We start from the raw sequence: 27,564 nt of genomic DNA, 5'->3' as shown, positions 1-27,564 counted from the left end.
AGAGAAGGTGGGTCATGCAGCAAGACAATGACCCTAAGCACACAAGTCATTCTACCAGAGAATGGTTAAAGAAGAATAAAGTTAATGTTTTGGAATGGCCAAGTCAAAGTCCTGACCTTAATCCAATCTAAATGTTGTGGAAGGACCTGAAGCAAGTAGTTCATCTGAGGAAACCCACCAACATCCCAGAGTTGAAGCTGTTCTGTACGAAGGAATGGGCTAAAATTCCTCCAAGCCGGTGTGCAGGACTGATCAACAGTTACTGGAAACGTTTAGTTGCAGTTATTGTTGCACAAGGGGGTCACACCAGATACTGAAAGCCAAGGTTCACATACTTTTGCCACTCACAGATATGTAATATTGGATCATTTTCCTCAATAAATAAATGACCAAATATAATATTTTTGTCTCATTTGTTTAACTGGGTTCTCTTTATCTACTTTTAGGACTTGTGTGAAAATCTGATGATGTTTTAGGTCATATTTATGCAGAAATATAGAAAATTCTAAAGGGTTCACAAACTTTCAAGCACCACTGTTGTACAAGTTCATTCTGAGATATAGCAATTGGAATTGAGCCAGCACCCCCCCCAAAAAAAGACCCACCTCACCCACTAATCATTGAGATTAAGGTAATATATGATCACATCTGGTCTGATGTTCTGTCTCATGCCTGTGTATTACATCAAAGTGAAAAAAAGGAAATAAGTGAAGTCAGTTAGGGACATTAAAACTGGAATAGGTATCAGTCAGTTAGTAGCTCAGTATATATTAGTGGAAAACAAAAACCCAATTTATTGAAAATATTTATTTCCTGAACGACAGCTTTTCTCTGGACAAATCATTTACAGTGGGATATGAATTCTGATTTATAGGATATATTCTCAACCATGAGACAAAAGACAGTAGGACAGGTATTGCTAACAAAGAAATCGCCATTAATGCTCAATACGACTACAATTAACAATATAAACAGTGTATGATACAGCTTTACATATTTTAAAAAAACAGAAAAAAAAACCAAAAAAAAAAAACCCCAGCACTTCATTTAAAAAATAACAACAAAAAAACCCCCACAGCAGTCTTCATGCTTTTCGACCAACAGGGAAAGAGTTCTTGAACTAGTTCTGTTCAGGATTCTATGAACCAGGCTGTGTTTCCACCAGTTTTGAGCATCAACAGAGACCGTTGTACAAGGCATAATACAAGAACAGTAGCAGTAAGATGGTAGATCACATTGATTACCTGCAAACTTTTGTTCCGTTATTGCAGATATTCATTTTCATCCAAAAAAAAATACCAGGCATCAACTAACTACTACTAAGATGTAAAAACTCTCCAAACTAATGACACACCCAGTGATGTCATCACAGTCCACACTGGGAAAACCAGCCCTCTTTTGGTTTCAGCTAGAAACCAGTTTCTCAGGGTCTGAACCAATTTATTTTTGGTAAAAATGCTCCGAATGGTTCAAAATTTGGTGTGCGAACCGGAACAGAACCCATATCCCATTGGTGAAAAAAGGGGTTGTCTTTTTGTTCATAATATTTGTTCAATCTCTCCAACTTTGTATGATAGTAATATAAGTGGGAGACATGCACTAAATACTAATTCACAAATCCAGCTTGGAAGATTTTGCATTCGGAAACAAAGCAAATTTGTGGGCAATGTGCACTTCCATTTAAATTCAAATACTCTATTTATACATGTCTGTGAGACAGTCTGGGAAAAAAAAATGCTGTTCACCATGTATAAACAGATTGCAGATAATTGTAATAGGACAGTTTTGTAATACAGTCAAGTGTTTATCTTAAGAACTGGGTATACTGGGTGTTGATGTGCAAAAATGTCCATAAGTAACAGTAGGGTATTAATGGAAACAGTGTACATATCTCCCAATTACTTTGAAACCCTTCATCTGTGGTAGGGACGATGCAACTAAACATGAAACTGAAATCATTCTACATCCATGTTTTCATCCACAAAGCATGCCCTTATGCTTAGAGATGCGAAACGGTAGAGAATTACAGAATTTTGGGGGATAAAACTGGTTTACGACTTATGAAGATGAACTGATTTAATGGTGAAGCTGAGCTCTGACAAATGGAAAATTATCTGCCATTTTCAAAACGAAGCACAGTAACAGATTGTAAACACATGGCACATTCAAAGAGTAGCCAATTTGTATTTGAATACATCTGTTTAATGATATATAAAAGGCAAAAATAGTTGTCAGAATTGCTTGGACATTGACTGACTGCATTTCATTCTTAAGTTTCTGGAATTTAACACCGTTTCTGGATTTCCAGGAACTCCGTGCTATTGGATACAAGCCCTCTTATAAACAAACAATAATATAAATAAACCATTTGATTGAGGTAATACATTGAAGAGTCAAAATGATCTCTTTGCAGTGCTGATGAAATTTAATTATGGTCAATGAAAATTTGTAAGATTGCAAATTGCTGTTAAGTCAACACACAAGAAAAAAAAAAAAAAACCCAAGCCTTCACATTGCATTTGACTTCGAAGAAAAGACTTAATTTGTCTAGACCTGATCTGTAGAAAACCTACTTTGACAGAAATAGGAATTCCCCATTACCTTCACTCGAAAGCCAACCCTAATCTAAATCCAAATCTCCCTGTGACTTCATACAGGCTTGACAACAGTAATTCATGTTATGAAAGATTTCAATTTTGCAATAATTGTTTGGACAAAATACTCGAGATAAAGTTGACAACTCTGAGCCATGTATTACCAAAGCAAATGGATTCTGCAGCCAAGGGAGAGCACCAAATAGATGCATCAAAATGCTTGGGATGAACGAGTAATTTAACTTGCATGCACTAGCAGCCAAAGCCAATCCAGTGAGATCCACAAGTAGCTGAATTCAGTTGCATTCATGTTTTCAACAATGCATGAAAACAGCACAAATATAAAGGTGAACTACACGGTCATGTTCTTTACAGTGACGAGCTGTTAATGTTTATAATTCCCGATTCAACAGCAGATCCAGATAAAGTCCTGGCCTGCCTATTGTAGACAAAGTTATGATCTGTGCCTTAAACCCATTAGTTTTGTGGTGAAATGTAAGTAATAGATGAACAAGCTACAATCGCTTGCACCACAGCTGATCTCCAGACTTGGCAAGAACTGAAAAGCTTCTATTGTTGTGCACACATGGATTAAACTAACATGGTACATTACCTCAATTTCAATATACTCTCTCCCTTATTTAGGTCCACCGGAGTTTAAAACATTTTATGTTATTTAAAAAGACATTGGTGGTAATCTCGGCTGGAAAATGTAGTTTCTTTGGTAGATCATGTCATAGGAACAAAGCTTAAAAAAAAAAAAAGTTTTGCTATTCTTCATAGAACCTAAAAGTCATGTCTGACACCTCTTTGGTTGTTAGTTTTAGAATCCTGCTGAAATAGTTGTTAATAATAATAATAATAATAATAATAATAATACGGTAATCCCACCACAAACTTGGGTGTAATAAATCCTTACTGACACATATGGGATACATAAATTATTTTATAATACTTGCATATGCAAATCAATATATACACATACACACACACACACGTATATATAAACATCTCAACTTCTCTTTGGCTGTAACCTTACCTGCATTTATGATGCACATAACCGCTATGCAAGGTTTGGACTGCTTAAGCAAAACATTACTTCATTACGTGAAAGACTGCAGACATAAACGCAAACCTCAAGAGAGTGCACAGCCATATAGCTTTAGTCATTATCCTTCATTTTGAGTACATATTCAAAGGTTAGGATTTTACGATGACAAATGTAGTCATCCTACAATACACACAAGAATCCTTCATTTTCACCCTTAAACTTGCACACTTCAACACTGGAACCATTCATTTCAACTCCGTAAACCTTCACCTATCAACCAAGATAGGCATTAAGAAAAAAAAAACCATTAAAAAAAAAAGGCTATCAATATTTGTTATACATTTAAAAATAAAGATGCAGCATTAGTGTCATTTGCTCAATGTAGTAAACTAAAAGTGCTGAGATTCATTAGTAGCAATTGTATAGTGTAAAACTCCATAGTGACGTATCTGAATAATACTGATGAATGAGAATGTATATGCTGGTTTACAGCATCCTTCATACCTGCTCTAGCTCCTTCACTAATACTCGGAGAAAGTGCTCATGAGTCAGAAGTAAGGCGACTGCAGTCCTCTCAGTCTCCCTTCACCACACTGCCCTTTCACACCCTACAAAATCCTGTGAGGCCTAATGATCTGTTCCAGTTATAACAACATTGTCCAGGTGTGTGGCAGCATAGCCAACAATGTGAGCTTATATAAGTCTGGAGTTTTTAAGAAACTGTATTAGAACTTTGTAAATGAAGGTGTATTGGGAAACTGTGTGCACCATCATCATGCGCTGCTGTCGCAGCAGGCTCAGAACAGTAGGGACGTCCAGCATCTACAACAACAACAACAGAGGTCAATGGGTTAAAGGTCCAGCTCAGTTTTCCTTTATAAAATCACTATCACCTTCCTTTAAAAGGCAAGAGTAAGCATCAGAAGTCAGCTGCAGGTTATATTATGTTAAGTAGACATAAGGGCTTTTCCTGCACTCCTGCCAGAATAAGCAAATGTGTGTATATACACACACCTCATTATGTTCCAGACAGGCAACCATGATCTCAGAGAGAATGACCACGCCACTGCGCCCCACCCCTGCACTGCAGTGCACAAGCACGGGCGGGTTTGTGTTCTTTGGATCGCTGGTGCTGTTGGTGTGCCGCCTCACAGACTGAATCTCTTCCAAATATGCTAGGACAGAATTTTAGAACAGTTTACTGAGCCAGTTACACCCCAGTCAAATTTCATTAAGGACAGAAACAAATCCTGTTCTCTACCCACTCTTATAAATTCATTTCTTTTATATTTTTATATATATATAAAAAAAATCAATCATCAGTGACCCCTCACTATGGACTGGTTCTCCCTCCGGGCCTCTGGAAAAAGGTTCCGCAGCATTCAGTGCAGGACCACCAGGTTCTGTAACAGCTTCTCTCCCCTAAATTTCTATTTATACTTGAACAATTCCTAATTCCACAGGTCACTTTATACTACTGCACTTAATAATGTTTTTGCTGCTGCAGATTTTAATATACTTTTATATTTAATTCCATGCTGAGCCAAATTGCAACGAAATTTCGTTGTGTACACTTGTTGCATACTGAATGACAAAGGTTGTCTCTCTCTCATTTATATATTATATGAAAAACACATACACACACAGTTAAGTCATTGACTCAGGACATCAATGCACCTTTCTAGTACGTATTCACTACAAATTAATACACATGCAGAACATTAAAAAAAAAAAACCCCGGGGGGGGGGTTGTTTAAATTACATGATTTATGAACCTACAACCCCGATTCCACAAAAGTTGGGACAAAGTACAAATTGTAAATAAAAACGGAATGCAATAACTTACAAATCTCAAAAACTGATATTGTATTCACAATAGAACATAGACAACATATCAAATGTCGAAAGTGAGACATTTTGAAATTTCATGCCAAATATTGGCTCATTTGAAATTTCATGACAGCAACACATCTCAAAAAAGTTGGGACGGGCAATAAGAGGCTGGAAAAGTTAAAGGTACAAAAAAGGAACAGCTGGAGGACCAAATTGCAACTCATTAGGTCAACTGGCAATAGGTCATTAACATGACTGGGTATAAAAAGAGCATCTTGGAGTGGCAGCGGCTCTCAGAAGTAAAGATGGGAAGAGGATCACCAATCCCTCTAATTCTGCGCCAACAAATAGTGGAGCAATATCAGAAAGGAGTTCGACAGAGTAAAATTGCAAAGAGTTTGAACATATTATGCACTGTAGATGATGATATCATCAAAAGATTCAGAGAATCTGGAAGAATCTGTGTGTAAGGGTCAAGGCCGGAAAACCATACTGGGTGCCCGTGGCATCTTCGGGCCCTTAGACGACACTGCATCACATACAGGCATGCTTCTGTATTGGAAATCACAAAATGGGCTCAGGAATATTTCCAGAGAACATTATCTGTGAACACAATTCACCGTGCCATCCACCGTTGCCAGCTAAAACTCTATAGTTCAAAGAAGAAGCCGTATCTAAACATGATCCAGAAGCGCAGACGTCTTCTCTGGGCCAAGGCTCATTTAAAATGGACTGTGGCAAAGTGGAAAACTGTTCTGTGGTCAGACGAATCAAAATTTGAAGTTCTTTATGGAAATCAGGGACGCCGTGTCATTCGGACTGAAGAGGAGAAGGACGACCCAAGTTATCAGCACTCAGTTCAGAAGCCTGCATCTCTGATGGTATGGGGTTGCATTAGTGCGTGTGGCATGGGCAGCTTACACATCTGGAAAGACACCAATGCTGAAAGGTATATCCAGGTTCTAGAGCAACATATGCTCCCATCCAGATGACGTCTGTTTCAGGGAAGACCTTGCATTTTCCAACATGACAATGCCAAACCACATACTGCATCAATTACAGCATCATGGCTGCGTAGAAGAAGGGTCCGGGTACTGAACTGGCCAGCCTGCAGTCCAGATCTTTCACCCATAGAAAACATTTGGCACATCATAAAACGGAAGATACGACAAAAAAGACCCAAGACAGTTGAGCAACTAGAATCCTACATTAGACAAGAATGGGTTAACATTCCTATCCTAAACTTGAGCAACTTGTCTCCTCAGTCCACAGACGTTTACAGACTGTTGTAAAGAGAAAAGGGGATGTCTCACAGTGGTAAACATGGCCTTGTCCCAACTTTTTTGAGATGTGTTGTCATGAAATTTAAAAATCACCTAATTTTTCTCTTTAAATGATACATTTTCTCAGTTTAAACATTTGATACATGTCATCTATGTTCTATTCTGAATCAAATATGGAATTTTGAAACTTCCACATCATTGCATTCCGTTTTTATTTACAATTTGTATTTTGTCCCAATTTTTTTTGGAATCGGGGTTGTACAATCCTGCTTCCAAAAAAGTTGGGATGCTGTGTAAAATGTAAAAAAAAAAAAAAAAAAAAAAACAATACAATGATTTGCAAATCCTTTTTGACCCATGTTCAAATGAATACCATACCAAAACAAGATATTTAACGCACAAACAACTTTTTTGGAATCGGGGTAAATTTCTTTAGGTGACCCATTTGTGGCTCAGCCATTTGGGACTTGTTTAACTTACCCAGAAAACCTTTAAAATCTTCAGGACAGCTATGGTCAGGCCAATCTGTGTACTGCAGATGCCAGACAGTTCGCTCCTGGCCTGTCATTAGTTGTTTAATCCTCAGGCCTGTGGTAGCATAGCAACCTGAATCTGTGCGAAAACGTGTGGTGATCTTAAAGCGCCCGTAAGTAACAGTGTTGTGGCGGGAGCCTAGACGGGGCCAGTAACGGAAACTCTTTTCTCGTCCTCCCTCCTGCAAAGTGCGACATCAGAATCAGAAAATACGCAAATCGGAAGAACGTGCTCAAGAAAAACATGTGTACTGACCTTGATTATGCATACGTGTCTAAAATACACACCTCTTCAGCAGTAACCATTGCAATAATGGTAACCCCTTGTTCCCAAACCATCTGCCAGAAGTCTTGACATGTGTTAGGGAGAGGACCCTGAGCTGAAATATAATTCCACTCTTCTCCCCCTATTGTAAGCTGATAAAAACATGAAAACACATGCTGAATTAAGAGCACCTCATTAACTGAATATTGATTAAGAGCACCTGAGGGCTGCCATACTTTAACAAAGCAGATGACTTACACTAAAAGTAAAACCGAAAGCTCAATTACTGGAATGACAATTACAATAATCCATGGGAACATGAGACAGTCAACATTTTGCTACAAGACTGGAATTTACTGTAAAAGGTGAAGCAGATGACTTACACTAAAAGTAAAACCAAAAGCTAAGAGTACATGAGGCACCTACTTTGATATGCGATGCATTGATGTATCCTGTGTTGTTCTCTTTAGTGGGCACAAGTTCTACCCTTGTGTCATCGTACGGCAGCACATCCTGAAAGCGGTTTCGCTCTGCATTCTCTGGAAGCTGCGCAATGCTGCACTCATTACCGGGCCATTTCTTTGGTATTTGCTCGTATTCTGTAAACACCAGGCCCTGCTCCATCCGTTGCTCCAGTAGCTTACACTTTAAGAAAAAGTCACATTCAGTTGCGGTCTGAATTTGCATACAGAGACATGAACGTCATGACAATGTTGGGATTTCAAAGATGTCTTTGACCTGTTCTTTGTGCTGTGACAGGATGATTGTACAATACATCTTTAATAGGAAATAAACAAGAATTTGTGCACACATTTTAATTTATTCTGCGTTTTCTGAAGTCAACACTGAGTCAAAATTACACATGCATGGTCAGAAATTTACTCACACCTGTCAGGGAAAGTCAAGTGAGAGGTATGCAAGTGCAGAATTCGTTTCAGAAATGAAATATCTTGGCAAGACGATCAAAACAAGAAGCATAAGCCTGAACATGAACAAAAGAACAAACAAAAACTGGAACTTGGTGATTAAATTAGACATACAACTTGAAACCAGTCCATGCTACATGCACTGGCTGATGGGTAATGGAGTGTGGAAGCATGGTTGAGCATGAATTTTGGTGCGGACAACAGAGATGGACAGTAACGAAGTACATTTACTTGAGGACTATTTTTTGGCAACTTATGAGTAACTTCACTACACTTGAAAGACAAACATCATGCTTTTTACCCCACTACATTTCTATCAAGGTCCTCGTTACTATGAAGTGGCTTTGAAAGTGGGTGGTTTTTTTCCTCTTCTTTTCTAAATCGTGATTGGTTTTTTTCCCCCAGGTGACACTGAGCCTATCAGTAATCACTAGGGTCACATCACATCCATAGACTGTATAAAATCAAGATCAATGATTTCTCCACAGCATTATTTAACATGATCAGTTGATGGCAGAATGGAAGGAGGCGGTTCTTTGCACTGCAAAAAATGATATCTTAGCAGGTGAAAATATCTTGAATAGTTGAAACATTCTAACATTTCCTATTAGAAGAATACAAGACACCAATTCTGAGATTATTAAACTTCGTTCCAGATTGCAACCAACTTATTCCAAGATGTCTTATCAAGTAAAAATATTTGTCCATGCAGCAAGATAATTAAGTAATTTTCTCCTCAAATTCAGTTTTCAAATTGTTGCGGTGTTGGGAATGCACGCACCCACTGTTCTATAGCTAGAACCCAGGTTTCAGTTTTCTGAAAGGAATAAAGAGTTGTTTCGTTTTAAATGTTTGCTTTGTTTACCTAAAACGGAGCACATCACAGCCTACAAAAACTTGCTGTCAGATCTGTGGAAGCATATCGAGGTATATAAACGTTTTATTCCAAGAGAAAGCTTGCAATGAAGTTTTATGTGCTTTTAGAGCTAGCGATAACATTGCAATAGCTATGCAGTCTGGTTAGTCAAATGACTTTCTATGGATTTTCCAAGTTGCCATCGCCTTGTCCATGGCTAACGTTAACACATAGCTAGATAACTTGGACACAGTTAGCATGTAAAAACGGAGTTATGCTAACGTGAATAACGTTAACTTATTTCTGAAAGCACTTCAGATATGTGTTTTATATATGCATAATCTTGCCAAATAACCAAATCAGGTCAAATAACCAATCAGAATTCTGCCAGAAGCTTGTTGTTGGCTAATAAAAGCATCTGGTCAAGTTGCAACTTGCTAAGGGACATTTAACCAAATATTAGGTGTGCTGTTTGCATATTTTTGACCCTGTGTTGATTTCAGAAAACCCCAAATTAATTAACTTGCGCACCAACTTTGTTTTTTTTAAATGAAAGCTATACTGTATAATAATTGTAACAGAAAAAGAACATTTCAAAGAAAATCACTGAAAACCCAATATTGTAATGATAGATTTCTGTACATGTAAACTTCTGACTGCAACTTTAACTCTGAACTCATGACTGACGATAGAATATAATTTTCATGAAAAGTAAATTTCACAATTTACTTGCTTTATAGAATCAAAAATATATACAGAAAACAGTCAGTCATCAACAACAACAATTACGAGATCATGCAATATACTCCCTTTCACAGAAACACATAAGGTTTCAATTCAATACCGATCTGAATTCCTACCCTGTCATCATTAGAGGCTTTCCCATGCTCATCTTTGGCCTCGTCAGGTACGGGCATCCGGGCAAGTGTCAAGCCATTGAGAGTTGCCAGCTTCAATGGACCCGTCTTCTTCATCTCTGAACGAACACCTTTCTTCATACCCTGTTGTGACAATGGTGGTAGTGACAGTGAGGTAGAGAGCCTACTAGAGGGCATTTACTGCGTACAGACTCTCCCAGAACTGTGAGGAATGCAACCAGCTGTGCTTACTAACCTGCTCCACTACATTCTTCACAGGTATGGAATTTACCAGCGTCCCCTTCCTGTAGCCAGAAATATCCTGATACTCTCCATTCAAATTAATTAAAAACCACAACTGCATGTGACGTTGTGACAACAGACCAAAATAAAAGACTGTCAGGCCATGCATAAACACAATGTGGCCAGCAAAGTGATCTCTTTCTATTGGTTAGTGTAAAAACAACACTTAAAAACAATCAACATTTTTTCATAAGACAGAAGGCACTTCAACATGTTTACATATTATTGTATGAGATAATCAACTACATTGTCACAAAAAAACAAAACAAACACTTACTATGCGCACATGCAAAGATTCATAAATCTGGTGGCAGGTTACAGAAGAGCAGTTTGCATGTACCCTAAACACTGCTTGGTTGAAATACTCCATTTACAAGCATATTACATGTAAAGATGACGTCCTGTCAAAGTGTAAAACGTAGCTAAGGTTAAGGGATGCTCAGTAAAACAAAAATATAGTGAGAAGATTTGCAAAATCATGGAAACCCTATATTTCATTCAAAATAGTACAGAGACGACATATCAAAAGTTGAACCTCTAGAAAGGCTCCATTAATGATATACACAGGTTTTGGAGCAACATGCTGTCATCCAGACAAAATCTTTTCAGGGAAGGCCTTATTTCAGCAAGACAATGCCAAACTATTTTCTATACACATAACTGCATGTAGTAAGAGAGTCCGGGTGCTAAACTGGCCTGCCTGAAGTCCAAACCTGTCACCCATTGAAAACGATTGGCGCATTACGAAAACCAAAACGACAGGAGACCCTGAACTGTTGAGCAACTGAAACTGTAAATCAGGCAAAAATGGGACATCATTTCACTTTCAAAACTACAGCAATTGGTCTCCTCAGTTCCCAAATGCTTGCTGAATGTTGTTAAAAGCAGGGGTGATGCAACATAAAAGTGCCACATCCCAACTTTTTTGAAACATACTACTGGCATCAAATTCAAAGTGAATATATATTTTTTTAAAAATAAATATGAGTGATTCCACGCTTATGGGTACTGAAATGGGGACATGAACTTATTTTTAAAAATTCACCTAAAACCATTTCTTTTTTTTACCATCAGGTCACAAAACATGTAATCTTTAATGAATATGTTAAAAGATAACTTTAATTTTCTGAGATGTAATAAAAACATATTTATATGCCAAAGTCAGAACGTAACAGAAGTGTTGTGGACATATATATTCTCAATTTTAAAAATGTAGAATTACTTTTTGAAACATAGGAAGGTGATGTTTTAGCAAATATAATTAATAAACATGTGTAGTAGAATAAACATACACATTCTTTCAATAAGATTAACATGGTATATAGCTAGATTGTAATTAATTTGTAACAGACGCGAGATGGACAATCATAACAGAAGTAATGTAACAGACATCATTTTGGAACTCATAGGCTTGACTTTGGCATATAAATATGTTTTTATTACATCTCAGAAAATTAAACTTATCTTTTAACATATCATTCATTAAATATTACATGTTTTGTGACCTGATGGTAAAAAAAGAAATGGTTTTAGGTGAATAAGTTCATGTCCCCATTTCAGTACCCATAAGCGTGGAATCACTCATATATAAAAAATTCAGTTTCAACATTTGAAATGATGTCTTTGTACCATTTTAAATGCATAATAGGGTTTCGATGATTTGCAAATTATTGCATTTATGTTTTACACAGCTTCCCTACTTTTGGAATTGGGGTTATATAAGAAATGTATTTTATTAAATTGAAGACTTAATTATTAAACGAACGTTTAAATTGAGACGTGTCCTTCAACTTTGCTCTGAAATGTAAGGTGGACGCCTATAGTTAAGTCTTTTATATTGTGTAACCATCTTTGCTTCTGCACAATACTGTTTTATTAGATTTTTTGTGATTCAAATGCACAGAATGTATTCTGATTGTAAACAACTCGAGAAGAACTTACAGGTGGTGGAAGGCCATCAATGTTTCTTCGTGTAGAAGGCACATCTGAAACAGGTCTTTTTTTGATCATCTCCCTTTTAAGCTTCCATCGACTTTGGTTGCTCAGATCTCCCTCTGAAACTGAAGGCATGATGGCATCTGCCTCACCAAATGGGTACAGAGATCCTGTCTCGTCCTGCTCACGGATACGAGGCTGGGGTTGAAAACCCAGTGGGTTGGGGATAACCTGATCCAAACTGGTGCTGAAAGGATAGGCAGGCAGAGGTGTCTCCATTAAAGGGATTTCCAGGACATTGATATGCTCCTTTGAAGCTGCTATTGCATCCTGAGACTGAGGCGTGTGTCGGCCACTGTCATCCTCAAACTCCTCTTCCTCTCCACTACTGTGGACCAGCATGGTGGCATCAGATAGGGATTTTTTATGCCCGTAATGCGCATCCTCTTTTAGAACCATGTCCTCAGCCTCAGTTCTCTCCTCGAAGACATCAAGCTGGGAGGTAGAAGCCGAAGCAGGGAGAGCAACAGGTGGAGCAAGCTTGGACAGAGTCTCGGAGGCAGAAACAGAAACAGTTCTTTCTTTCAGCCTCATGGTTTCCAGACCATACATCAGTCCAGCAAGCTCAATAGAGTTGCGCTTGTGTGTGTAAGGGTGTCTCGTGTTGGTGGGAAGGAGTGGCTCACTCATTTCTTGTAGCGAGTGTGCCACAGGTAGGCTATCTTCCTGAAAAGTCTGCACAGAGTGGTGTACGCGACGAGTGATCAGGTCAGGGCTGCTGCTGCTCGCATGAAGGTGACGTGATAAGTCGGGTGTGCTGTTGGCTGGCCGTGGACGGCTGTATGGGTAAGGTGGAGGTGGTCGGTACACCTGAGCACCCATGATGTTGGGCGCCGGGTAAGCGTGAGCCTGTGCCAGCTGAACATCAGTGAGCTCGGGCACACTGACGGCACCCACCACTGGCCTCCTCTCACCTGGGTATGGGTATGGCGAAGGGCTGTGAAAGCTGTAGTGGAGGGGATACTGAGCTGCTGTTCCTCTGTGCTCACGGATCTCAGGCTGGCTGTACACAAGTGGGTCAGGTCGGCTGTAGGCGTAAGAATTACCAATGTTGAGGTTCCTCATAGAGTGGCTGTGACGCTCAGGCATGGCTGCCATGGCACCGTGGTTCTTCTGGCGCATGACACTCTCATAGTCGGGTGTGGCACGGTACGAGGGTGGGATCAGGACACTGTGGCGTTGAGAGGGCACGTAATCAGGCCGTGTGACGTCACTGCCCGTGATGCTTGGATTTGAGGACATTGGTGATGGCTGCATGTAGTGTTGTGGGTTGGTGAGGGAGCTGGTGCTGTGGGCGCTGTACACGCTGCCATTCCGGATTCTTCCATTGTACTCATGTGGTGAGTGGTCTAGGCTGGTCTGAGAGTGGTAGTAGTAACCATTGTGATTGTTCATGTAAAGATTGTCTGAGAAAGTGGCATAAACAAGTATTAAATACTTATATACATACAGCTGATAACAGACACATGGAAGGTTTTGTTTTACCTTGAGAAGATTTGTAAGGCTCCCGGTAATGGCTATTGTAGTGCAACTGAGGTGGTGGCATCATGTATGTCTGAGGCTTGGGCTTCAGCAAGAAAAAAAGGCACCACTGTTCAGATTATGAGCTCACCATATGTTCCAAGAGAAATCACGTGGATATAACTCAGCCATAACAGCCATTCTATTTCCATAGAAAGATCCAGAAAGGCAAATGACATGACAACCATCAAAAAGCTGTCTAAATAGGGAATTATTTAGGTTATACCTACCATTGAAATTCTTGTGGAGGAGCGTCGTCTAACTGGGTTCACTGGCGTTGGTTCAGCTTGACTGTCAAAACAGATGAAACGGAGTGAAGCAAACCAGACTGCAGCCCATCAACTCTAATGCTCTCTGGCAGTTGAAGGAATGGCAGCATATTCCAGAATCATTTTAGAAATACACGTGTATATTGTGTAGCATGAAACCCTGACACAAACTAAAAGTTGTATCAAAAGAGCTTCCCTTCAAGACATGAAATGAAAGCGTCTCATCTTGGAAACGTATATGCACAATCATACGTTGCACAATGGAGTAGCCAAGATTAGCAATTGATAAAAACACTCCTCCTCAAACCACTGATTTTAGAACAGTTTGTATTAGAACATGCAGCAGGGATTTCCAGATTCGCACATTAAACACTGAGAAGGTAATCTCTCTTTTTGTTGAAGGGGGGCTTTGAGCAGAAAGAGTAGGTGACGGCTGAAACAGTCTTGCTCACCCCTTGTTAGAAGGCAGAGAGGGACGAGAGAGCATTGGAAAGCGTGGAAATGATAGAGTGAGAATGGACTTCTGGGAGCTTTCAGAAGGTGGAGCATCAGATTCCTCTCTGGAGACAGGAACGTGATAAGGATGAAGCAATAAGGAGCAAGACACATACACACCATCTGGCTAAAGAGATAGCCTGGAATACACACTTACAGAGTACTTTTGTTGATCTTATAGAATCGGTGCCGTGCCAAGCACATTCTGCATACATATTTGGACGTCTCCATGTCTTCCTGAAAAGAGACAGAGCATTTGCAAAAACAAGTCAAGAATCACAAGCATCTATGACTATGCCCTATTGTATGCAGATGAAAACAGTGGCCTGTGTGTTTTAGATACTAGCTACACCCAGCATTTTATGTGCATGCAAGGATTTTTATATGTGTGGAGGCACACCTCTCTATTAATATACATAGGCATGAGCACGTAGCTCAACCCACATAACTGTTACCTATTCTGAGGAAAGAAAAGCATCTGAAATGTCTGGGATAATGAGTAGAAGCACCACTGGTTTTACAGAACTTACAGTCTGAAACTGAATGGTGTCTTCTTTGTTGGCCAGCTCCAGGGCAAAAAAAGACTTGTTATGAGTCATGTTGTTAATGTCATTCCATCTAAATGGGGAAAAGAAAGATTCACCCATGCAATACCCTTTCAATGAATGCACCCAAATCAAGGCCATAGAAACATACAGAGACTCTATATGGTCAAAAGTATGTAGACACCTGCCCATCACACCCATATGTTGGCCTTCCTCAATCTGTTGCCACAAAAGGTGGACACATGCAATTGTCTAAAACAGCCTCTCTCAACCAGGGTGCCGTCTGGCTTTGTTAGGGGTGCCGTCAAAAAATTATATATTCTAACACTGAAATAAATAAAATGAATTAAAATTCCAAAAAACAATAGTTACACTAATGCAGATCATCGCCGCCTCATGCATCATCAAAATTTGTCTCACGGCCCCCTTTCCCCATGTCACAACGTCACTGCTGGGGTCAGCGTGACTGCGTATATTTTACATGGGGGTGCCTTGAGAATTTGCATACTTCTGAAGGGTGCCGTGACTGAAAAAAGGTTGAGAAACGCTGGTCTAAAATGTCTTTGTATGCTGCAGTATTAAGATTTTCCTTCACTGAAAGTAATGGGGGGTGGCATGGTGGTGTAGTGGTTAGCGCTGTCGCCTCACAGCAAGAAGGTCCTGGGTTCGAGCCCCGGGGCCGGCGAGGGCCTTTCTGTGTGGAGTTTGCATGTTCTCCCCGTGTCCGCGTGGGTTTCCTCCGGGTGCTCCGGTTTCCCCCACAGTCCAAAGACATGCAGGTTAGGTTAACTGGTGACTCTAAATTGACCGTAGGTGTGAATGTGAGTGTGAATGGTTGTCTGTGTCTATGTGTCAGCCCTGTGATGACCTGGCGACTTGTCCAGGGTGTACCCCGCCTTTCGCCCATAGTCAGCTGGGATAGGCTCCAGCTTGCCTGCGACCCTGTAGAACAGGATAAAGCGGCTAGAGATAATGAGATGAGATGAGATGAGATGAAAGTAATGGGCTGAGCCTTATCTTGTTCTGGCATGACAATGCCCCATGAACTAAGCGAGGTCTATGAAGTCACGGCTTGCCAATGTTGGTGTAGAACTTGAGAGGCCTGTACAAAGCCCTAATTCTCAACCCCAATGAACCCCTTTGGGAAGAACTTTTATGCTGACTGCAAGCCAGGCCTTTGTGTTCATCATCAGTGCCTAACTTCACGAATGTTTTTGTGGCCGAATGGGAACAAATGCCCACAGCCACACTCCAAAATCTAGTACATCGCCTTCCCAGAATAGGGGAGGCTGTTTTGCAGCAAAGGAGGGACTAAATCTATAATGGGATGTTCAGCATGCACATGAGTGCAATAGTCAAGTGTCCACTTACTTTTGGCCATATAGTGTGCATGCATATACGTATGGAGTATGCAATTACGCCTTTCCTTTTTTCAAGATAAGTAATATTCGATTAGACTCCACCTCACAAATACACACCGGAATAAAAGAGATGCTCGGCCGTTTTTGTGCTTAACAAAAATCCCATCCAGACAGGATCCAATGAGTATATCTGCACCCTGGCTGTCCTGTGTTGTAGGAAATGCAAAAATGTTAGAAAGCAGTTCTCAGTAACTGAAGTAACGAGGCACTAAATATATATATATATACCAGACAACACTGGTGTTAGAGCATTTTGACCATTTAAGCACCAACATGAGCCATGTATACGAATTTATTTTCTGTAACTTTAAAGGAGATACGCAGAACCATGGCCTCACCTTTTGTTTATAAATGCCTCGAGACCTCAAGAATGGCACAGGAATAGTTTTAAGCGTTAACAATAAATCTAATATAGTAATTTTTACAATGAAAGTGATTCATACAGGTAGCGGTCTGAGTGAATGACCTTGACATCTGTGACATCACAGCAGGAAGGCTATCGGTCTCATCGCCATTTCCGTTATACTAAAACACATAGCTAACTGCACCTTCGATCCTCCATTTTGAGCTAATTTATCGCCATGCCACATAGATGTGTTACTGGCGGGTGCAGCAACACGACAGAAGGTGGATTTACGTTGCATTCATGGCCCAAGAATGTTCAAACTGCAAAGATTTGGACGCGTTTTGTGAGAAATTCACGGATTGGGTGCCTATGAAGTGGTCTCTCCTCTGCTCTGCACATTTTACTGAAGACTCGTACAAGACCTCTGATCTGTTGAGGAGCGTTGGCTATAAGCCCGTATTGAAAGAGGGTGCAGTACCAACAATTAAAGGAAAAGAAAACTACAAGAAAAGGAAAGTAAGTTCAGTTGCACCAGTTCTCCCGGAGTGTGAGCTGAGCAGTAATGGCGGAATACTCAGTATGGACAAAATGGAGAATGAGTGGACCAGTAGTCAGATTTCTCTGCTGGATATGCTTGCCTCAGCAGTGATATCTTGCCCTTATGTGGAAGAAGCAAATGAACGAAGACCTGAAAGTCAGATTGTTTCAAAACAATTGGCCACAAGCTCGGCCTTCAAGAAGCGAGAACACAGACGGGTAAGATCCGACTCTCATTTGGTTACATTAAAAAAAAAAAAAAACACTCGTTGTTTACGTGCATTTAGATTAATACATATAACTTGTATTGTGTATTTAAGTTACCGGTATAAGATTATTTAATTTGCTTCAGAATTTGATTGTCTCAGTTCATCCGATTATTTAATTAGCCTTTTACGTTTTTTATCAGTGAAAATGCATGCATGTACATGTATGTTGCACAAGTTAACACACCTGTCCTGTTTTAATGAGAGTCACAAGAGACTGTCAGTTCAATTCCATCCAAATCTCTAGACTGCTTTGTTCTCTGGCTTCATTTTGTAAGGTGGGGGCCTCCGTGGCCAACTTGTTACTACCTGATTCACTTTCCGATGGTTCGAACTGATACAGTTCTACGTGTATAGCAGTAGCATGTACACACACACTCCGATTTCAAGACGATCACAGTCAGATGTACTACTACCTGAGGAATCCGACGAATCTCCCATAAATCTGAAAGAAGAGGCCATTGCAACCACTCTTGCTTGCCAAGTCTGGCTTTGGTCTATAGCACCGGTTCCCACTGTGATGTCACCCACTCAGGGCTGGCTGGCTCAGCAGGGCAGCTCAAATGCCAACTTTGCGGTCGATTTTAACTCTCAAAAAAAAAAGTATCTATTTTTTTTCTCCCCAATTATGCAGCATACAAGAGTCAAGGAAAAATGAAAATGACAATGAAAAATGTATTTAACAATAAAGGTTCCTCCTTTAACATGAAATGAAACATTGTTTTCTCAGCAATTTTCATGGCAACAGTTTACCTTTGCTTGAAAACTTTCTTGACCATAGCCCTCCATCTTCTCCACTTCCTGCATGTACAACAATTCTGCTTCTGGTACTGGCATACCTCTAATGGTGCAGTTGGCGTTGGAAAAGGAAAAACCGAGACAGACAGACAGACACACATACTTGGACTTTTAAATAATCCATGCACATACTCTTTAAAGGTCTATTTTTCCAATTGTATATTTTAGATTTCTCCATATTTTTATTCTATTTATATTACTATTTTTGTCTCTTATCAAGTTCTTTTATCTTAACTGTTCACACACCAAACACCAAAGCAAATTCCTTGTATGGGAGAACGTACTTGGCAAACTCAATTCTGAGTCATAAAATCAGCAAACTGTTGCTTAACTAACCACATTATATTTCAAATTTACCCATTCTGACACATGCATAACGAAAAGAAGCCATTAAGAACCGTTTAAATCGTACAGCTGTACGCAGTTAAAATGCCACAGATTATCTGCTGCACAACAGGATAACCTTAGGTTTTTAAACCATCCAAACACAGTTTCTTACTAAAGCTCTTGACAAATATCTTTTTGCTTGGTTTGCTTTTTATCTGTTTGTCTAGAAATTAAAGTCTTAAAATGTGGCAGATGTTCGTGCAACCATTTACCAAAGCTAGAAAAAGGCATTATAAAGAAACTTTAGAGTATGTACGGTCAATGTCCAGTGTCTGTTCGGTTTAACAAATGCATGAAAAAAAAAAAAAAAATATCAGAAATAATTATGACTTAAGTTCTCACCGGTAGCTTTGATAAAGCAGGGCAACTTTTTGAGTGGCTTCTTCAACAACTCTCTCATCTTGAATCCATTCCTATAGAAAAAGAGAGGCGAAAGAGAGTCAACGTATATCTGGCCACTAGGTAACACTAACATGAAAAATAAAACAAAACAAAAACTCACCATTGGGAAAAGCACAAATTTTTGAAGAAATTCCTGCAAGTCATAGCAGCTGAAATCTCCAAAGTCAGCTAGAACCAGGAAAAAAAAAAAAAAAAAAAACCCAAGCCCTTTAATTTTAACTCAATTTAATATTCAGGTTCTATTTAAAAGAGGAGAAGCCAAAATTACAATGGTTTATTACACAAACTGCATACACCCACTTTCTCCTATATGGTGAAAACACAGAACCTGAAAACCTTTAGTGACAATTTCTTAAACATGCCTAGTGATCATGTCCAGCAGCCATGGTAATTATTTCTAACCATTTTCATTACGTTTACTACATGTTAAACACAACTAGCTCTGCTGTAGTACTTTGCAACAAGGACATCTTTTAGACAAAAAAAAGAAAAGCCATTTGACATGCAAGGAAACTATTTTAGCCTTTGTAACTATAGTAGTCCGTCATTAACAGCAAGTCCAGTCATCCTGTTAGAAATGTAAATAAGCTATGCTGACAATCCAAAGTATTAGCATAGCTACAAGGTTCCACACACAGCATTGCTCATACACAAAAATAGCCTGTGTTAAACACTTGATCTAACTGACCCAAATCAAACTAAAGTATTTTTTGTGCAATTATGATCCAGTGTACGAGTGTGTAAGAGCGTCATTCTTTTTCTGTATGAGATGCACATGGGGAAGAAGTTTAGATGTGGTTGCAATGGTTAGTGATGTCAGTTCCACTGCTACGTTAACTCCAAGCCAGTAGCTTGTGCTGCCAGAAATATCTTTGCCAGAAGAGTTTGAGATTCTTCCCCTTGGCAAAAACTGGGGCCAGAAATCTTAAGCCAACAAGCTCAGCTAGCTTAGTCCGGTATTGCAGTTTGAGTAACTTAATTATAAGTGGACAAACAGACAAGGGCAAAGTTAAAATACAGTTTGTATGGAATTTGAATTTAATCTAACCATCCATGTGAAAGCCTAATCTTGAAAAACATACTGTTAAGATACCTTGTACAGCCAAGCCAGCTAACCGGATGGCTTGCTCAATTGAGCAAGGAATCCTGCCCTCCAGAACATCTTTCTTCAACTGGAGGTAATACTGGTATCTGTTGAAGAGCATATGAACTTTGTAACGAGAAATATCATCAACGGGAGTTATTCAAGTCTTGTTTTTCCATCAACAGCCCTAATAACGTGTTGTCAGTTAAGACATCATGCCTAATATAAAATCAATATAGATCAAGCATCTTAATCACCTGGTAATCTCTTGTTGCAGCTGGGAAACTGTCGGCACATAGAATATGACTCCAAAGTAAACAGTGGGTTCTTGTCCATACTTGTCAAGCTGTTTCTTTAGAGGCTTTTCTAAATCAATCCATCGCTGCTGGCTTTGTTTATTGAAATACCAGAGACTGAAGTACATTATCTGTAGAATGAACAGAATGTCAATAAACTGTACAGGTTAAAGGAGCATACTGCTTTTTTTTTTTTAAAGGTAGGACAAAGAAAAAAAAAATTGAAAACTACTACCAATTTCCACACAACCAGCCTTCATGACAACTCAGAAAAAAAAAAGTTAATAACAATTAATGACCCATAGGAATTTATGAACTTGCTCCAATACAGAACACCTGCTGGTTTGGCTGTTCATATTCTATGTAGTCATTGAAGAATCCCAGCCATGACTATGTAGTCGGCATGCTGTTTAGCCACAGATCCAGACATCCTTTACTCAAAAAAGCCCAGCTGCATTCTCAAGGACAATGAGCCACAGAAGGTGCTCTGTTGTTTCGTGTTTATCAGATGTGACATTTCAAGGCATCTACATGCATGGAGTTGAATAACAAACTTTGCACGTGGGTGTATTCTGGTCAAATAAAAACAGTCCATCCCTGTTTAATCTGACCAAGAGACTCAGCAAGTGAAAACTGAACAGTCTTAGACGAACTTGGTCATTTATTAGGCAAGAAAGCACCAAACTAAGGGGGGAAAAAAATTTTCAATGTTTAACACTGACATATTGATGCCTGTACAGTTTACAGCTACATACAAGGTGCAGTGAATGAAATGCAATGATTTTAGAAGAAATAACCAGGATTGCTTAGACTAAGCGTATATTATAGACATCGAGCAAGCAGTAGTGTGGGCAGACAATAATAGACATATTCCATTACCGATTGCCTTTTGATTAAAAACAAAACAAAACAAAAAAACACCACCCCATCTAGAATCTTATAATCATCTTAAAACAATACAAACCTCTCGTAATTCGAGTCTCTGAGCAACTGCTTCCAAACATTCCTGGCCTGTGCTTTCCACAGAAAGTGTAAACTCAACAAATTCGCCATTAAGCAGCTGTATGCGTGTGACCAGGCAGCTCTTGCTAGAGACCGTATATCTTCGTGTCCTTTTAAGTTTTAATCCAAACGGCAAAGGCATGTTTCACCAGTAACAGACCTTTCAGAGGCCAGAATGATTTCCACCGCTTCACTTTCAAATTAAGCCATGGGTAAACAAGAAAATGTGTCTGGATCCAGAAGGCTGTTACATGGGTCCCTGGGGGAAAAGTGAAATCAGATGACAAAAGATTAGGAAGCATTCTTATGGATTACAGTCTTGTGAGGATTCAGAAACAAATATCCATTACTTGTCACTTATCAATGAACCCTAACCCATTTCAGCTCTACTCTTACTAGGCAGTTATTTCACATTTGAGCAAACAGTATACGCAATACTAAAACTGTTGCAGCGTTCTGCTGATAAGAGAGGGCAGCAAATTACTGAAATTACATGACAAACATACACAACGATATTCACTCAGTGTTTCAAGAGCTGAACCCTGGTGGTGGTGGTGGGGGGACTTACCATTAGAGAAAACTGCTCACCGATTTTTAGCATTTACAACCAGAGTGGCAGCTACAATTACCGACAGTCCATAATTATCGACACCTTTTCAGATTTACCAATAAAAAACAATTTTACAAAGGTGAGTTTCAGTTACAACAGTTATTATTAGTTAATTAATCAACCAGAAGACCCCCCTCGCCCTTTGATCTTGTCATCTGATGACACAGCTCATTACCTGAGATGGAGGTTTTTTGTTTTTTTTTTTAAATCACCATCAGCAATTTGAGGAAAACCTGGATGTTATCATCGCAGGTAAGCATGATGGAAAGATCATGGACATGTTTTTACTTCTCAAATTCACCGATATTTCATGACATCCTTGTCGAAATCTACTTTGTTTCTTACTCTTTCATTTGACAATCGCCATTTTGTATCTAAACGTGTGTTTGAGAAGTCACGTGAGGTGTCAATAATAGTGATCACTTTCACCGGTGTCCACCATTATCGACACACTGTGGAATTAAGTGACATTTACAACTGTTATGGAGCGATCTTTGTGTAACATTGTTGAAGTAGATGAAGTACTTTAAAAAAATAAAAGTGCTGTGATTAGTAATATTTTTTTCTGATTCATAACAGAATGGAATGTTTATCTAGTATTTGGAATCCTGTTGCAATAAATGGAATTAGACTAGAATTAAATTCCTTGCATATATATTTAAAAAAAAAAAAATCACATGCTTGAAATATTCAGATTTTTCTATTCCATTCAGAACACATTTTTGCAGTTTGTTGTAAATATCTACCACATATTACAATATCAGTAGACATTTTATATTTTGGTTTGAGGAATGACATGCGAACTTTGACCTGGATTTTCATGTGGTTACAATGTCAATGGAGCACTTGCATGTGACGTCACAGCCGATCCAGATTGTGACAGACGCCATCTTGTCGGTCAAACGCCATATTCCGCCTTCTACTTCTACCTTTTCTTCTGGAAAAACCTACTATATACAATTCTACTACAACGGCTGCAGCTACAAGCTCTCCCTACCTGTGCACGTTTATGTTTTTTGTGTGTATTTTTGTGTGTTGTTCGTCTGTACCGGACTTCAATATCCACTACAACCGTATGGACTTACTGGACATTGGTTTCCAGCAGAAAATGACGGTTTGTAGCGATTCCCATCGCATGCACAACATTCCGGACGAGAAAAAAAAAATCATTCCGGACAAGATAGCGAGACCAGCGGGGTCTCCGTGGATTGTTATCGGAAGCAAAGCGAAGGAGGCGGCGCCGGGAGTGGAAGCAAAAGCGAGGCTACAGGCAGAGCCGGCCTGTTGACTAAGCTCAGAAAACAGCCACTCAAACCTCCACTGCCAAACCTCTACCTCTCCAACGCCAGATCCATGTAAACAAGACGGACGATTTGGAATTACAGCTGGAATTACCTTATTCTATTCTATAATCGGCTGGTCAGTGCTATACTCAATACTTAAGTGACTTACCCGTCCAATGAGGATTCTTGTTTACAAGATGCCACATCTGAGTCGCTGACAAATCCTGAATTTCTGTAAAGATAACTGTCCAGAGATTTATAGGCACGCAGTGCTTCACCACTGAACAGCGAGGGAAAGTTAATGAGGTAATTATACACGTCCGGGTATTCCGCTGGCAGTTCAAAATCCGGTCGTGAAAACTCTGTCCGGTAAGCCATAAGGGTCACAAATCTGTAGATCGTTTATTTTAGACATATATCTAGTTATCTGTTCATTAGAAAAATGAGCCGTGTAGTCCGTCGGTTGAAATTGATCCATTCTGTACATGAGTGCAGCAGTATTCAGCTGTGTTTTTGACAGACAAGATGGCGGTTGTGTACTTTCCGGTCACGTGACTGCAAGATCTCTATTGCCTGTAGACATTAATTGGTAAACTACGAAACTAGAAATTAATACAAACAACAAAAGATTAATAAAATGTGAGCTATGAAAATACTTAGAAAGTGGCTAGGAAGTGGAACAAAAAGATTTTCTGACAGCAATTAAACATTATCAGCTCATTTGTTTACAAACATTAGAATTACTTCCTCATTTATGCAAGCACCAACATCGATATGTTTATATAAAATACATTTTGTACTAAATATAAGTCTATGTAAAACAAATTTTAAATAAAAATGATGTTTTGTTAACTTAATACCACATTTAAAAAAAAAATAAATCATTTGGATGTCGGTAGCCGCCGCCAAAGGTGCCGATAATTGTGGAACCGCGTGGGCAGCCGCCGCGAAAGGTGCCGATAATTGTGGAACCGCGTGGGCAGCCGCCGCCAAAGGTGCCGATAATTGTGGAACCGCGTGGGCAGCCGCCGCCAAAGGTGCCGATAATTGTGGAACCGCGTGGGCAGCCGCCGCCAAAGGTGCCGATAATTGTGGAACCGCGTGGGCAGCCGCCGCCAAAGGTGCCGATAATTGTGGAACCGCGTGGGCAGCCGCCGCCAAAGGTGCCGATAATTGTGGAACCGCGTGGGCAGCCGCCGCCAAAGGTGCCGATAATTGTGGAACCGCGTGGGCAGCCGCCGCCAAAGGTGCCGATAATTGTGGAACCGCGTGGGCAGCCGCCGCCAAAGGTGCCGATAATTGTGGAACCGCGTGGGCAGCCGCCGCCAAAGGTGCCGATAATTGTGGAACCGCGTGGGCAGCCGCCGCCAAAGGTGCCGATAATTGTGGAACCGCGTGGGCAGCCGCCGCCAAAGGTGCCGATAATTGTGGAACCGCGTGGGCAGCCGCCGCCAAAGGTGCCGATAATTGTGGAACCGCGTGGGCAGCCGCCGCCAAAGGTGCCGATAATTGTGGAACCGCGTGGGCAGCCGCCGCCAAAGGTGCCGATAATTGTGGAACCGCGTGGGCAGCCGCCGCCAAAGGTGCCGATAATTGTGGAACCGCGTGGGCAGCCGCCGCCAAAGGTGCCGATAATTGTGGAACCGCGTGGGCAGCCGCCGCCAAAGGTGCCGATAATTGTGGAACCGCGTGGGCAGCCGCCGCCAAAGGTGCCGATAATTGTGGAACCGCGTGGGCAGCCGCCGCCAAAGGTGCCGATAATTGTGGAACCGCGTGGGCAACCGCCGACAAAGGTGCCGATAATTGTGGAACCGCGTGGGCAACCGCCGCCAAAGGTGCCGATAATTGTGGAACCGCGTGGGCAACCGCCGACAAAGGTGCCGATAATTGTGGAACCGCGTGGGCAACCGCCGACAAAGGTGCCGATAATTGTGGAACCGCGTGGGCAACCGCCGACAAAGGTGCCGATAATTGTGGAACCGCGTGGGCAACCGCCGACAAAGGTGCCGATAATTGTGGAACCGCGTCGGTAACCACCGACAAAGGTGCCAATAATTCTGGAACCGTGTCGGTAACCATGGACAAAGGTGCTGATAATTGTGGAACCGTGTTGGTAACCGTGGACAAAGGTGCCGATAATTGTGGCACAGTGTCACGTGATCTGATACGCTAAGTAATCGGGAATCAACTCTTTTTCCCAGTAGAAGTTTGAGTAATTATTCATGCACAACTTATGCACTGAAAGTCTTTTCTACTTTTGCAATGGCCAAGATCGTTAAGGTGTCGATAATTGTAGCCCCCGCTCTATTTAGAAATATGCCATCAAGAAAGAAAAGCTAATTAAGAAACAAGAATGACTGAACTCTTACTACTAACACCAAATATGCAAAGGAAGGCAGAGGGATCATAGATCATGATTTTTTTAATAAAAAGTATAGCTGGTTAAATCTTAATCAATACTAAATAATAGAATATTATGCTAGTAGCTCTAAACTCCTGAGCAAAGTCTGATGTGCTGCTGTGATTTTTATGATGCGACAACAACTCGGATAGCACAAAAACACCGAGAGTGAGACGAAACCTGAAACACAATACACTCACCCGTGTGGGTGGTGTGGCTCTTTATTTGTTGACTAATTAGGCAGCTAGAAACAAAGTCAGGAACTGACAGAGTGCGTGTGACGAAGAATGAGATGATGAATGAAGCATTTTATCTAATACAGCTCCCTCCCAAATTCCAAAACACTAAAGGTACCTGTAGAGCCTTAAAACACAAACTCTACGACCTGCTCGTATAAACACTTCGCGTTAGAGCATGTTTTCCGTCAACAAAGTAAACCCGACTACATTCATCACCAACCAACCTGCTGTTGGCTAAAGCTGACGGCATGGCTGCAGCAACAAGTGGGAGCACAAGCAATTCCTGACTAACAAACTTCGGGAAGTAAAGTCACTGTTTGCTAGTTTTGTAAAAGACAATTTGAGACAATAAAGGTGCGTAAACTACAACGTTATGCATTTCAAACAATTTGGATACAAGACTATTTTCAATTCAAGGCTAATCTCGAGCTAGCATAGCATAACGGCTGGTTAAAGTAACATTACTGCGTCTAAGTGTTTGTGTTAAAGTTAGCTAACGCTAGCTAGTAAACTCCATTGCTTACCTTGTAAACAAACTGCCTCTGAGGACCATTTAATTTACATGAGTCGTTTCGGTAGATGACACACGCTCGGCATTAAGACTTGCAAACTGAGTACATTTTTATTTTCCCTGAAGTTTGTGGTGAATCACGCACGTTCAGCTCACGAGTCACACTGGAAACTGCTCCCATACTCCACTTCCGGCTAGAACACGCTTCGTTCGCAGTCGAGTCGACTCTTTGATCCGGTTCTTTTAGGTGAACGTTGGGAGTCGACTCGCATATCTGAAGAATCGTAATGGGGGCTTTTGTTGTTGTTAAACACAGGACACTGTTTAGCTGTGAAATATTTAGTAGTGTTTGATTCTCTAATACAGTGACCGAGACGCATTCAGTGACTCTTACCAACATCTGACATTTGTAACCCAAAATAATGATTTAGATTTAGTGAGAATGGTGACATTTTTACTGACTTTTTATAGACTGTTTAGATGATGACGATCCATAGTATAATGTGCTTTTAATCAGACATTTCAGACATTACTAAACTATTAATGCGACAGATCAACAACATGAAGCCGTTCGGGAGCCAAAAAGAGTCGATTCTTATTGGAGAACTGACTCACTGAAAAGAGTCACGATTCGCATCACTACAAATCAATTTCT

The 27,564-nt window shown here is 40.3% G+C and overlaps 1 protein-coding gene across 5 annotated transcripts; it reads right to left on the bottom strand.

The window, feature by feature from the left end:
- Window positions 1-792: 792 nt before the first annotated feature.
- ptpn21 (protein tyrosine phosphatase non-receptor type 21) lies at window positions 793-27,092 on the bottom strand. Of its 5 annotated transcripts, XM_060934566.1 has the most exons (21): window positions 26,923-27,092; window positions 21,828-22,124; window positions 20,825-20,994; window positions 20,577-20,674; window positions 19,584-19,651; window positions 19,424-19,494; window positions 18,650-18,737; window positions 16,805-16,893; window positions 15,312-15,399; window positions 14,939-15,018; window positions 14,739-14,846; window positions 14,248-14,308; window positions 13,982-14,063; window positions 12,443-13,902; window positions 10,455-10,556; window positions 10,202-10,342; window positions 7,986-8,204; window positions 7,583-7,711; window positions 7,242-7,476; window positions 4,660-4,820; window positions 793-4,467 (listed from the first exon to the last, which is right to left on the bottom strand). In XM_060934566.1, exons 2-21 carry the CDS (start codon window positions 22,005-22,007, stop codon window positions 4,339-4,341), a joined length of 3,759 nt encoding a protein of 1,252 aa, XP_060790549.1. In that variant the 5' UTR covers window positions 22,008-22,124; window positions 26,923-27,092; the 3' UTR covers window positions 793-4,338. The 5 variants fall into 5 exon arrangements, with proteins under 5 accessions (XP_060790549.1, XP_060790550.1, XP_060790551.1 ...); XM_060934567.1 differs by lacking the exon at window positions 10,455-10,556; XM_060934568.1 differs by lacking the exon at window positions 14,739-14,846.
- Window positions 27,093-27,564: the final 472 nt, after the last annotated feature.

This window comes from Neoarius graeffei, chromosome 11 (genome assembly GCF_027579695.1).
Source record: "Neoarius graeffei isolate fNeoGra1 chromosome 11, fNeoGra1.pri, whole genome shotgun sequence".
In the NCBI taxonomy this organism is placed as follows: Eukaryota; Metazoa; Chordata; class Actinopteri; order Siluriformes; family Ariidae; genus Neoarius; species Neoarius graeffei.
This window is presented reverse-complemented; position numbering and strand designations above follow the sequence as displayed.

Coding starts and splice junctions, on each gene's coding strand:
- ptpn21 (XM_060934566.1), bottom strand. CDS start 22,007: ATGCCTTTGCCGTTTGGATTAAAACTTAAAAGGACACGAAGATATACG. Junction 20,675..20,824: donor CTGCAACAAGAGATTACCAG/GTGATTAAGATG, acceptor GCTCTTCAACAG/ATACCAGTATTACCTCCAGT. Junction 15,400..16,804: donor CGAGCATCTCTTTTATTCCG/GTGTGTATTTGT, acceptor TTCCCCATTTAG/ATGGAATGACATTAACAACA.